Genomic DNA, 13,823 nt, shown 5'->3' with positions numbered 1-13,823 from the left:
CAAGAAATGCAGTGTAATAGAGTCTGTTAAAGTAAGCTATCCATGTAACATTCTTGTGTTATTTGATACTCAGTTGAATTAAAATGACAACTAACTTCTAAACAATCCACCTTCTCTGATAGCTATTTCCTTGTAGTAATCAGGGAGAAGACTGATGTCAAGAGTCTCTGAAAGCAATAGCCTTTACTCCTCTAATAGTAACATTTCTACTTATAAAGTTTTGACCTTTCTCTTTGGATGTGTAGATCACATCTCCTGCACTTTGCTCTGAGTCTCGAGTTTTTCCAGCTGCTGTAATTCTCAAGGGATATCAGCAATCAGTCCAGTGAATAGATGGTAGTAAAATAAGCATTGTGTTTTTCTCCTTCTCAATGCATGATAATAATCTAAACTGCCACTTCAGGATTCATAAGACAGTTCATGAGACACTTAATCCATTTGCATGTAGATTGCCATCTAATTTCAGAGCTTTGACTCTGTATACGCAGTGTAGACCTTTTCCATTTTCCTTATGGAAGTGGAAGATGGGATCCACCATTACTCCTTTTTGCACTATCATAACTGGAGTGCTGATAACATTTACTACATCTGCCCTATGCAATTATTTGTAAGGTATCAGCGGAGGTCTAGGCACTGTAATTCTTCCTTTCAGTTTTAGGCTCTGGGAACTGAAACTTTGCTTGTATCTAAATGTAGCGTAGCCCTAGCTAGTGCCAATTGTGCTTCAGGTCATTCATGAAGACCCAGCCTCAGACCTTTTATATTTGGTAAGGTTTTTCCTTACTTAGATAAAGAATCAGATTAGTCTTACAATCACAGAATATCTTAAGTTGAAAGGGACCCACAAGGGGCCAATTCCTGGCTCTGCACAGCACCATCCAAAATTCAAACCTTATGTCTGAGAATGTTGTCCAAAAGCTCCTCGAACTCCAGCAGCCTGGGGCCATGCCCACTGCCCAGGGGACCCTGTTCCATGCCCACTGCCCTCTCAGGGAAGAACCTTTTCCTAACATCTTGCTGTAATACATTTATCTGTGTGGTCATCCGACTGGTCAGTGGCACAGGGTCAGAGTCAGTAGAGTTTATTAGGCAACTATCTAATTTTTCATTTAGCTGCAACCTCTTCCATTGGGAAATGATTAAGAGAGGACCCAGCTATGTCAGGTTGTGTTCACAGCTCTGCCTCACATGACTTTGGGCAGTATGGTGTTCTTATCTGAAACTGTGGAACAGTTACTTTTCCAAACTATGAAGTGGCCTCTCACAGAAATAACTGAGGAAGCACAGAATTTTTAGTGTAGTGAGGGCAGTGATCAGTCCTGTTTGTCTGTGTAGTTTACTGTCTAGTGTATTTTTGGCTTGGCTAAAGGCTTTTGATTGAAGGTTTGAGGTGTTTTCTTTTTCTTTTTTCCTATCATTTTCTGGTGTTTCTGTGTCTGCTTCCAAGTTTAGTATAAAGTCAGCACCTTCTCACATCTTTTTGAAACCAGAAATATTATCCATTCCTGATAAGTGGTAAATTCAATAAGTTCACAAAGACATGAAGAGCAATAGCATCACTCCACATCAGAAAGAGGCAAGAGTATTAGTTTCTGTGGATCAATGTTTGCCTTCCTTTGAAAAGTTTAATAGCTGGTAGATCTTATGTTCAGAGTCATGAGTGAATAGCTTCTGCTTTTAAGTTTACTGCACTTGCCTTGTGAGAAATTTTATTTTGCCCAAATTCCTCTGGGTTGCATTTGCTGTAGATTGTGATTAAGAATTTAACTTCGGTGTCTTCTGCTGTGATTCTTTTTATATTTACTTTCATGTTTTCTTTTATCAGAGGGAAAATATCTTAGATAAATTGTGTGTAGCACATCAACTGGGTTTGAATTAAATGGTGTTAAGGCTGCACTGCATTTTACGTATTGGATGTAAGATCTGTAATAAATAGAATAAACAGAAAAAGAAGATAGTTGTGATTGCTTTATTCATCACCTCTTGAAGCCTCTGTTGTAGAATCTCATTTCACGTTCAGTAACTCTCTTCATGGGCGAAAAGACCCCTGAGAGGCTGAGATTGATCTGGAGGATTAGGAGAATGAAATGGAACATAGAAAACAATTTTTTCCAATGTAAGGACTTAACCTTGGCCAGCAACTGATGACCTTCCCTGACTGAGTTGCCTGGTCACTACCCCTCCCTCCCCTACAGCATATTAGGAAGAGAATAGAAAGAGCAACAGCAAGAAGAATTCCTGGATTGAAGTAAAGCCAGTTTAATAACTGAAGGAAAGAGAGGGAGGGAAAAACACTAAAAACAAACAAATGAAAAAAAAAAACAAGTAATGCAGGCATTTTGCATTGCTCACCTCCTCCCAACCTCCTGCAAGCAGATCAGTGCCCTGAGCAACAGCTACTTTGGAAATAACCACCACTCAGTTGTACTGCTGAGCATGGGTTTATTGTTCTATATGCAGTGGATCTCTGGTCAGTTTGGGCCAGCTAGCCTTACTGTGTACCCTTGCAAAATCTTGTGCACCCCACAGTAAACTTATTTGGGGGACAGACAGAGAAACAGTGACAGACTTGATGTTGTGCAAATGCTGCTCAGCAATAGCTAAAGCATTACCAGCACTGCTATAGTCACAAATCCAAAACACAGCCCCATGCAAACTGCTGTGAAAATAATTAACTCCATCCTAGCCAGATGCAGTGCATTCAGTAAGTCAGCAAATTCTGTTGCACATTTTCAGTAGTAGAGTATGAGTTATTAGCATTTGAGTATCATGTAATAAGTCAAGAGAAGTTTTAGGTATTCTGTAAAAGCAGTCAGAATAATAACAGTGATATTTTTGCTGGAAATCCAGCGCAGTGACACATCATCAGAAAGGATGCAGCAGGGTTTATGCGTCCTCCTTTCTGAGTGCAAGGTAAGAGTTTGCAGACAATTGCAGTCTGTCTGTTTGGTTTTTAATTTTTTCATTGTGTTATGCTCATATTATCATGTGGAGTCTTCATTCATTCAAACACATCCTTTATGACACTTTCTGCAGTGCAATTTATGCCAGGCAGCCAGGAAAACTGGCTCACTGGGAGCCTGGGCTATTAGCAGCTGGGCTGACTCTGTAAGGGGAAAGAGACCCACTTTCTAAATATGAGGTTACAAAAGGGTTCAAAAATGAAGGTTGAGGAAGAACTCTTCCAGAAGCAACTGAAGAATTTTGCCTGATGCTAAGGTACTTATAAGGATAGTAGGGCCTGTAGGGTAACAAAGGATAAATTAGATCTCTCATGGGTTCTAATAAACATTCTACCAGCATAAACATGTTTATAAAACAAATAGTTAAAAAGGAATTATTGCTGAACTCAATTATTAATTAATATAATTCCTCAACAGGAATTATTGCTGACTGTCAGTTGTTGTGGTTTTATACTTTTTATTTATTATCACAGACGCTTAGTGGCTTTTGCTAATTGAAAATTCTGTTGGGGTACTTGTCGCTGACCCGTTGCAATTAAAAATGAAGAACTTGAGGCGTTCTCTTTCACGCTCAGATGTAGGCAACCACAGCTTTTGTTATCACTTGGAAAGCTCTTTCTTATATAAACACTATTGTTCTCATCATGACATGGTGTGCTGAAAAACTTACCGTCTTATCTAGTGTGAGTGCTGTGCTGCTCTATGGAAGAGGATGTGCTTGTCAGTGCTGCGAGTGCTTCTGGATATCCTAAAGCAGGACAAAATTTCTGTGAAATGGGTCATGAACTTTCAAAAGTTGCTCTCTGTTTTCTCATTCCTTTGGAGTCTCCCCTCATGGAAGTCTTTATTTGCTAAAAGCCTCTCTGACTGTTGCTGCTTGCAGGATTCATAAGCCTTGCAGTGGATGTAAGATTCCTCATCTTGGTTTCATTTGATGACATTAAAAATAATTCTCTTTTTCACCTCAAAAAGATAATAATCAGAGTTGAATGTTGGATGCATTGTTAATTGAAACATGTAGCTTTCTTTTTTTTTAGGCCTATTTTCTTTTGTACTAGGCAGCATTTTATAGTCTGTAATGAAGGATTGTTAGCTGATCCCCTTGAAGATGCAAATAATTGTATGGAGTTAAACCAGATACTGTTTTTTAATTCCCTTGTTTTGTTAGGAACAGATGGACTTTACTTCTTCAGATCATCATCCAAACAAAAAAAGAAAGGTAGCAAGTCAGACAGTGCTGCTTCACTGACTGCTTTCTTGGGGTGTGCATGTGTGTGTGTCTATTGCCCTTAAAAGAATAGGAGTCAAACAAAATATCTTAAATAACATGCTGCAAAAGCAGAAATATTAGTCACGGTTAGAATCAATGCAGGTGTCCTGTCCTGGGATTTTGGGGTAACAGATGAAGAAGTTAAAGTATCTATTCTAAGGTATTCGCATACCTAGTTAAAAAATGGTGATAATCCATGGCATTCTTCAGTTTGGTGATTGCGCTGCAATTCTGTTAAACCAACCTTAGTAGCTGCTGTAGGGCAGTGGGATGGCTCTGATGCATGAGCCATGTCTGCCATTGAGGTGGGGACTTTGAGCCAAGGAGGGGTTTCAGAAATTGGGTTGTCTTTCATGAGACTCGCTGAGAATTGAAGAGATAAGGGGTGTGATGATAAAAGGTAGCAAAATGCTTCTCTTTGTGAGGGCATTCCTTTCCTTGTCAGTACCCAAGATTCCTGCGTGAAAGAACCCTGGTCACAGAAAAACTTTTTGAAGTGTTGCTTGCACGGTGTCCTCCCTGCCGATCTCTCTACATCTCAGATCACATGTGTGGTCATTGGTACCATTTTTAATTTTGCAAAAAGTATTAAATATCTCTTGTCAGCAGAATAGTGCACTCTCATTTTGTCCCCACATACTCCATTTGGATATCATGAAATGAATGTAACATCAGTTACATACGTTTCCTTCCGAACACAATCAAGCTGCCTATTCTACTTGAAGATCAGAATTCAAGGTATTTAGTGAAATAGAGAGGAAAAAAATTAAAATGCTTAATGTCTTTGGATTTCTCTCAGTGACTTTCTTGCTTAGTCAGTGCTCCGGTGTTTCACATTGGACCACTTCATTGGTTATGCAGAAAAAAAAGAGAAAAGCTCCCCAAATGCTGTATTCAAAATAAAGTTCAAAAATAGAGTTGCTTTTGGTTTGGTTTGGTTTGGTTTTTTTTGGAGTATTCACCTACATTCATTGGTTTTTAGTGTGTGTGTGTGTTGTGTCCTCATCTTGCATATTCCCCTCCCTCTTTTCTGGGTTCAGTATTAATCACTTGTATAGATTAAAAGACAAATAATGTTTCTGATTTTGCAGCATTGTGTTTTGTTCTGCTAAAAAAAATTGCTTTTCTGAGATATTTAATGTTTATGTTGCTAGAGATGTTGGCTTCTCTTTTCCTCCTTTCTTTCTGTGAATATTTCTACTAATTCAACAAACAATATACTAGGAAGAAATAAATGTTGACACAGGTCTGGTCTGCAAGTGGCTTTGTTTTCTGTGAGGGTTGTTTATGTCAGAAAACTCTTTTTCATTCATGCAAAGGCAACGCTGCTAGTTACCACGTTGCTACCAAGTGGTAAGCCAGTGATTTTTAAGTCAGGTTTCCCAGTGAAGCGTTTCCAGCCGGAACACTGCTCCCATCTGGTGCCACCAAGACAAGATAGCCAGCTTTTAACATCAGTGTAAGTATGGTTCTTTTGCTGGAGTGTGTGAGCATGAAGTTTGTTTTTTCTTTCTGAATACAGAATAACCGCAGCTCACCTTGTGCTTTCATATATACAGCTTGCTTTAAGTGTCTCTGAGAAGTATCCAAAACGCAGCATGATAAGAAAGCAAATGAATAATTATTCTTTTCTTTTCTCCTAATCTTTAGAACAAAGAAAGAACTATGCACGGGACAGTGCCAGCAGCATATCGGAAACTTCCCAGTATCACGTAGAGGTGAGATAAGGATGCATGATGAGGCTGTCTGCCCATTACAGCTTTTGGTTATACGGTGATTTTTGATTACATGATTTGTGAGGATAATACGCTTGAAGACATATGAATCTTCCAAAATATCCTGCCAGCCCGAGGTCACTTCAGAAGAGATTACATTGAAATGTATGAAATTCTCTAGCTTTGCCGTGATGGGCTGGAATTTTGATGTAGAAGAATGTAAACAAAGTTGTGTGTAGTTTGGCAGATGGAGAGGGCTTCTCCATGGGATGACAGCTCAGTGTGCTGAACCTGTTGTGTTGCAAGGATGAGGCAGGCCATTAGAGAGGAAAGCTTGGCTGATAATTAAAGTAAATACCTTGATTATTTATAAACAACAGAGGTGTTGTAATAGTTAGAAAGAGCTGGGTACTAAGCCCTAAAAGCCTTAGTGAATTGTCTGTGTAGTGGTTATATTCCACCTGCACAGACTCTTCCCCAGTGAGAAATGCAAAGTACTTTCCTTCATATCTTAAGCTGCTTTGCAGAAATACTCTGTGCTGCTGTCAAATTCTGTCCAGAAGTAGAAAAGTATAAAATATTCAGCAAAGTAAGCCTGGATGCCTGTATGTAGTCTGTAGGCACTTCTGGGTGCTGTTTCTCATTATGCAGTCTTTCTTTTGCAAAACCTTTTTCCTTTACCATCAGAACACTGTCATGGGTTTAACTGAATTTTGCAAGAACCATAGATTCCCAGGTTCTTTTAGCTGGATTTTAAATTTAACTGTAAATTGCGAGATTGTATGCAGAAGAGTCTTCATTGCAAGTACTTCTGTCCTTGATCAGCTTGCAAAGGAACATTTATGTTGCTTTTAATTGTCTGTCTGCATTTAGCTTCTGTGTAACCGTTTCAGTACTCCACTGGCATAAAAATTAGTACTTTTATTTGAAGTCTAAGTATTCCTGTGTGAGCAGTCAGCAGGGTTTGTCTCACTTTTTAAAATACTTTGATTATATGCACCTTGTATCTACTCTCTTGTCTGTTATTAACGTGTGCTGTTATTCTGTGATAGAAAAAAAACTCAATTCTTTTAATTTATTTATAAGATAGGTGTGCAGGCATATATTAAAATTGGATCAACTTGAGTGTCTGTATTCAGTTCTTAAAGAAGAATGTGAAGCTGGAGTTGTGCCTGGATAAAATTAAATAAATCTATAGGTTGTCTTATGTGGCTTATATACTTAAGGAGAAATTGTCAAAATTTTGAAGACAGGGAAACTAGTTGAGGTGCTGTCTGTGAGTAATGTTTCATTACTAGACCATTAATTGAAATTGGAGAATATTCCAAGTTGATGGTGAGCAAACGTAGTTTATATACTACATTTCTACTGTGTTCTGCATATAAGAAGCAACTAGCCTGTCTGTAAGGTATCCCTGTCAGATGCAAGCCCATAATGTTTGCCATCAGTGTGTTAGCCGGCAGCTCTGGAAGAGATGGGGACGCTCCAGGTCAGGGTGGTGGTGGAGGTGTATTGGCAGCATGTTTCAATGAGGCTTCTACTGACGCTTTCTGGATTCAGCTTACCAGTTGAGACAGGTTTTCACTCCTCAAGAAAGCTAATTAAATACTCAGGATTTGGTTCTCGCTGTGATACCTGGAAGATGTCAGAATATGTCTTCAAGTGTAACCATTTGCTGTAGTGAAGAAAGGACAGAGGATGGCAAACAGCAAGTTTAAAATGACATTATGGACTAAACAACCTCCCCTACAGTGTAGTGGTTGACTCTGTCATAAAGGCACTTTCATTCATGAATTATTTGTATTGCTCTTTCATGGCAATTTGAATACTGACAGCGCCTAGCAATAATGAAGATTACAATTTTGTTATTTTTTTTAATGTGTCTGTCTTTCACCAGCACTTGACCACCTTTGTTCTGGACCGAAAAGAAGCAATGATTACAGTAGATGATGGAATAAGGAAGCTGAAATTACTGGATGCCAAAGGCAAAGTGTGGACTCAAGATATGATTCTTCAAGTGGATGACAAAGCTGTCAGTTTGGTGGACTTGGAATCAAAGGTATGATCTGTGAGTGGCAGTTTCATTTTCAGAGAGAGAAAGAAATGGAAGGGACACAAAAATGATGTGTGTGAGATTTGGTATTTTAATTAGCTTATTATCACTTTCTCTTTTTAACTCATGCAGCTTTTTTGAGATCAGAACACTGAATATTAAGGCTTTTTTTTTTTTTTGTTTCTCTTCTGGCAGAATGAACTGGAGAATTTTCCTTTAAGCACAATTCAGCATTGCCAAGCTGTGATGAATGCGTGCAATTACAATTCAATTCTTGCATTAGTATGTAAAGAACCAACTCAGAACAAGCCAGATTTGCATCTCTTCCAATGTGATGAGATTAAGGTAAGGTGGTAATAGAGATCTGCTATGACTTATTTCAGCAGGAGAAATTTTATAACTTGGCAAGTACAATGGGTAAAATCAGATAAACTGATTCATAGAAAATTATTATGTTCTTTCATTCCTATAAGTGTAGTTCAAGCTTCATGCATTTATGATATCTACATGACTTATAGTATGCTAATATAAGCAGCATGGTATATCTTGTAAGAAAAGATTACTGTATGTAAGCTGAATCTTTAGTGCATGTGCAAATATGTTATTGTAAATATTGATTCTTGGGCTCTAGCTGTTCATTTGTTTGCAAAGGAGTAAAGCTCTGGAATATGTATAAGATTTGCATTCACACTTCTAAGAAAGAGGTGTAAAATAGTTTGAGTCATCTCAAATTTATCCTATAATCTGGAAAGAATTCATCCAAGTCCTGAGTCTTACCTTCTCCTTCCCTTTTTATACTCTTTTTGCCAATGAACAATTAAGCCTCCTCAACATTTCCACCTCTTTGCATCTCTGTCCTGCAGGAGAGATTGTAAAATGGAAAATATTACTTCCAAGAGGGACAAAAGAAGGAAAGAGATTGTTTATCTCTGATTAAAATTATCCCTTCAAGCTTCCAGAGTAAATATTTTTAATGCATTCAGCAATGCTTCTTCATTTCCAGGATTATAAATGTTAATGTGTTATTTACTCCATATAATTGGTATTTCTTTCAATTTCGGTCAATCATTTTATGTAGGTTTTTTTTTTCAATTGCATCTTAGTAGTTTATATCATTGTCTTAAAACATTACATTGCTAATCACATTGTGCAAACATTTTGAAATTGGTTCATTGCAAGTGGTATGAAGATGGCTGATTGTGTGACTTGTTGCACAAAATTTGTTGTTTCAATGGAAATTGGGATCCTGTGAGTCCAGTTTGCATACTAAATAATGCAGGACTCCTCTTTTAAGGTCTGGTTGGACACAGCCTCCAAAGGTGCAGAGTGGTCTCTTCAGACTTTCGTCTTTTGAAGTTCTTCCAGTGTGTACAAATAAAATTGCAGAGCACATAAGCATGACTTGAAGTCTGCGATCCCCTTTTCCTTCTGAGATATTATTTGAGTCTGTAACCTTATCCTAGGTTCTGTTATTTTTCCATAAGGCTTGGCTCTTCTTGAGGTGTTAGATCTTACTCATTGCCTTCTTAATGCTTTCAGTCAGAACATACCACAAACTTCAGGAGCCTCTGCAATAACAATTTATTCAAAATTAATTATATTTTGGCCAGTCAGTATTTTCTAAATAAAAAAAGTGTTAAATAATAAATAATATAATTAATGAAATTCTTCTGTCCCTCAAATCCTGTCAAGTTGTTCAGTTAATTCTTTAATCTTCATCTATCTCATTGTAGTCCGAAAATTCTGCTAATCTCTTTAGATCCTAAATTCAATGAAGTTTTCAAGTCCCAGCAGTTACATATTTCTCCTAAGAAGTTACATGTTTTTACTCCTTCCTGAGGAGACCAAGACAGAGGTGGGGCTTGTAGAATGAGCTAGACATGGACAGATTTGGGTCTTGACAAGCTGTATAGGAAATTAATTTGTCAGCTGAAGATATGTAACAGAGCATCCTAAATCCTATGAGAAGCTGTGACCTATTTAATGCAAGATCTATTAAAATAATGCCTTAGACATCAGAATTTCACTTGTAGGCCACTGGTGGGGGCAGATTGCAGTAATGGAGAGACAGGAACCTAAAGGAAATGTACTGAAAAATTCATGTTTTACTAAGCCAAAGAAAAACTGGAGGCCATCTTTTTACAGGAGACTGTATTGCTACCAGTTATTTTCCTAATCCTTATGCTACCACTATCTATAGCAGTTTTACTGTATGTTTTTCTCAAACATGCATGACAGAAAAAAAAATGCAGAGGGGAAAAAATAGCTCATGCAATAATTGTTGACTTTGGATAACTACAACTGTTCAGACAAATTTAGTATCTAGATAACACATTGATCTGATGATAATGTTTGAGATTGGAACAGTGACAAAAATACCAACTCCCAGAGAACGGCGTCATGTTTTCTTTGTTCTGCTTCCATGCAAATCCCATCTTTTATTTAATGGATTATGATAAGAAGTTCTGTAATCAAAAGATAACTTCAAAAAGTACATGATGAGAACTGGTGGACTCTGCTTCTGTCTCTTCAGGCTAGCTTTATTCATGAAGATATAGAAAGTGCAATCAGTGACAGCAAGAGTGGAAAACAAAAGAAGAGACTTGAAACACTAAGGTAAAAACCTAGTTTCTTGGCAGTATATGGGGTCATGAGATACTCCCCAAGTCTGTCTGCTGTTTCTTTTTCTTTGCTAGTTAATGATATACTTCAAAAAGCACATGTGGATGACTTGACTTAATAATTATTTCAAGATCTCTCAATTTATAATGTCACTCTTAACTTTCCCAATTCTGCTTTAGTTACTGGAACAGCTGACGTAAATGCAGGTTGCTAGACAATAGCAGTATGTGTTTGAATTCTGTATTTGGGTAAAATAGTTCAAAATTTGAAATAAAAATATGAATGTTCCTGAATTCCAAGTAGGCAAGGTTTGGGGATCTAAAGATGTTAAATAAAATAGCAACTAAAGACTAAAATAATTTTCCTGCCTGTTTAATGACTCTAAGGACTCCTTGTTTCCCTGGTAAGGAAAGCTTCTCTGCCAATAGGAAAAAGTAGAGTAAAAGAGTCTATTGGTTTCAGATTAATACAGAAATAAGAGGTAGCTGGTGCAGACATAGACACAAGGGCACAAATATGTTAAGTACTGAATGGTAATGTTGGTGGTCTGTATACTGCGTCCTGATAATATCACTCAATAATAGTTCTGTGGTCCAGTAAGAGAATTCTCTGCTGTACAAAAATCTTGAAGTAAAAATGTCACTATTATATGAATATGTTTATAGCCATCTTAGTTGCCTGTTAAATTCTGATGTGTGACCTGTGAAGTTTTCCTAGAATAATGGACACTTCTATTGGGAGAAAAAATAAAAGGGCAGAAGTGCATCAAATTTTACATAGGGGTTTAAAATTAAGCAAGTACACTTTACTGTTGGTGGTATGGTTACAGAGAAGTGTAAGCACAAAGATGTGTACCACAAGGACTCAAACACATTGAATGTGGGGAAAAGCTAATGAGGTTTAATTGGGAAATGAATGTAGGTCAGTACATCCACGGGGAAAAGTAATCTGACATATCTGTCTCTAAGAGCTTTGAGGCCTAAAGGTCATTAGTGCATGACAGTTCAGCACTGGATACTTGCTGTCATATCTTGTATGTGTTAGCACTGGGCCACAGGAAGAAAGCCTTCTCTAGATGGGTCCTGTTTGACTAGTCTGGAGATCTTGTAGTAAGCCTGGCAATGCACCATCAAATTGCTGCAAGGTTATTTACAAGTAAAAAATGTAGGAGATGCAAAAAAAGAATGTCCAGGAGACTCTGGGACACAAGAGGAAGGAACTGTGAAGGAAGCATCATTTTTTGATAAATGATCAAATTGTATTTTGTGCTATTGTTGAATGCCATGAATGAGATGAGATTATAAAAAGAAGAATTTAAGATGAAGATCCTTCTTTTAAAAAGGGGATGTGCATTTCAAAGGATTTGTTGGGATTTTTTATCTTTTGATACTGAGTTGTAGAATGACTTCAAAGACCTCTTTCCTTATGGTATTCAAAGGTAGATTAAGAACTGGAAAAGTGGGAAAGTTGAAAATGGGAATAGTCGTACATTTGCATCAAGATGGGATGAATAGATTGATCTAAAAAAGAAAATCAGCCTGTGAATGTAATTGTTTTTGTTGGTAGGGTTTTACGAAGCAGTTGGTTGACAGTCCATTAAACTTAGGGAATAGGTACACAACTGGTGATGGCTGAAAGATGACTCAGAATGAAGACTTTAGAACAAAACTGAAGTCCAACCATTAAACTGCAAATAAAATGCACTGAATTAACCCATAAAAGCAGACAGATCTCTAGACAGCATGTTCTCTGGCACTGCTTTGGAATATGTCGTAGAATCATAGAATCGTTAAGGTTGGAAAAGACCACTAAGATCATCAAGTGCAATCATCAACCCATCACCACCATGCCCACTAAACCATGTCCCATGTGGCTAGGTGAAAGAGTATTTGGTTTATTGATGCATATTTTGCTAATCTCATCATGGAGTGGGTTTCCTGTTATGTTTAATCTATTTGCACACTCTGAACTTTAGTACTGGTGACTTGGCAAGTCCATAGTATGTTCAGCAGTAGAAGAGTCCTGGTAAACCTTGTTGTCTTCTCCGATTACGCACTATAAATGTATTGTGTTTACTTCACCGGTAGGCCCCCTTCTCTTCCTGCAGGATGATCTCCAGTGCTGATGGTGCCATCCCTCCCCCACCACGGGCTCCTGCCCCTGTGCCCCCAGGGACCGTCACCCAGGTGGATGTGAGAAGCCGTGTGGCAGCGTGGTCCGCGTGGGCTGCGGAGCAAGGGGACTGTGAGTTGTGCTGCACTGTGCAGTGATAACCAGTTCTTCTGGGCAGTAGGGTTTTATGATCCTCAGTAATAACAAAAAATAATTCATAAGCTCTTTCATGTAGACTGCAGTAATTGAATGCAGATAGAGGAGCTGCTGTACTAGGTCACCCCTCTGCCATAGCTGGCAGTGGGCAGGATTGTTCTCCCAGTCAGTTCAAAACGCCCCAAGCCACCATTGCTCGATCTGTGGAATAAGACCTGGATGTCATAATCTGACTTGTCATTTACTTAACATTTTTCTGAATTTGTGTTCAGAGCCCTGTTTACTTGTGTTCAGTTGGATGGATGTGTGGGCTATGGATTTTAACTTGGGCTTTTATGTGAGCATAATAACATGCACAGTAATCTGTATTGTCGTAACTCTAGTAATTTAATGATGCCCTATTTTGTAGTAGGGAAAGTGTTTGCCGGATATTTCAGACAATTAAAAAATACAATCACTTGGATTAAAAGCTGACTAGAGATCAGCATTATGTATTTATTTATTCATCTGGGTATGGCTAACCTAGTTTGTATTTTACCCAAGGAATGCTGTAGTATTTCTGAATATTATTATTTTTATAATCTGTAATGGAAACATTCTATTTTAATCAGATTCTGTTTAAAAAAATTATTTAGAAACAATAAAGCTCTGTAAGACAGACTGGAATAATGAAGTAATCATGGTTAAGGTGAGAGGTTTCTTTAAAAATGAATACTAAAATTTTAGAATTAAAATCATTACCCAAGGCATATGTATTATTTTTGTTTATTAAGTTGTATCACTCAATGAAGTCAATAAATCAATTATAGAGAGAGAACAAAAATGTTCAGAGAAATATGGAACATTAAGAATGTTTTCACGTACTAGTCTGCACCTACCTTGAGTAACAGCAAGTTTGCTTTTTTGTTTGACTTCTCTCTCTCAAAAAAAAC

General features: G+C 37.7%; 1 protein-coding gene across 6 annotated transcripts in view; it reads left to right on the top strand.

Moving 5' to 3' along the window:
* Positions 1-13,823, top strand: part of EPS8 (epidermal growth factor receptor pathway substrate 8) — a 134,021-nt gene that overhangs the window by 81,759 nt on the left and 38,439 nt on the right. For all 6 annotated transcript variants that reach the window (XM_021390714.1, XM_021390703.1, XM_021390694.1 and 3 more), the window contains 5 exons: positions 5,884-5,951; positions 7,846-8,007; positions 8,197-8,346; positions 10,535-10,617; positions 12,731-12,867. In XM_021390714.1, the coding sequence (XP_021246389.1) occupies positions 5,884-5,951; positions 7,846-8,007; positions 8,197-8,346; positions 10,535-10,617; positions 12,731-12,867 (600 nt within the window). The remainder of the gene's footprint in view (positions 1-5,883; positions 5,952-7,845; positions 8,008-8,196; positions 8,347-10,534; positions 10,618-12,730; positions 12,868-13,823) is intronic.

Source organism: Numida meleagris, chromosome 1 (genome assembly GCF_002078875.1).
Source record: "Numida meleagris isolate 19003 breed g44 Domestic line chromosome 1, NumMel1.0, whole genome shotgun sequence".
Lineage (NCBI taxonomy): Eukaryota > Metazoa > Chordata > Aves > Galliformes > Numididae > Numida > Numida meleagris.
Note: the sequence above shows the minus strand (reverse complement) of the source record. Positions and strands in the feature narration are given on the sequence as shown.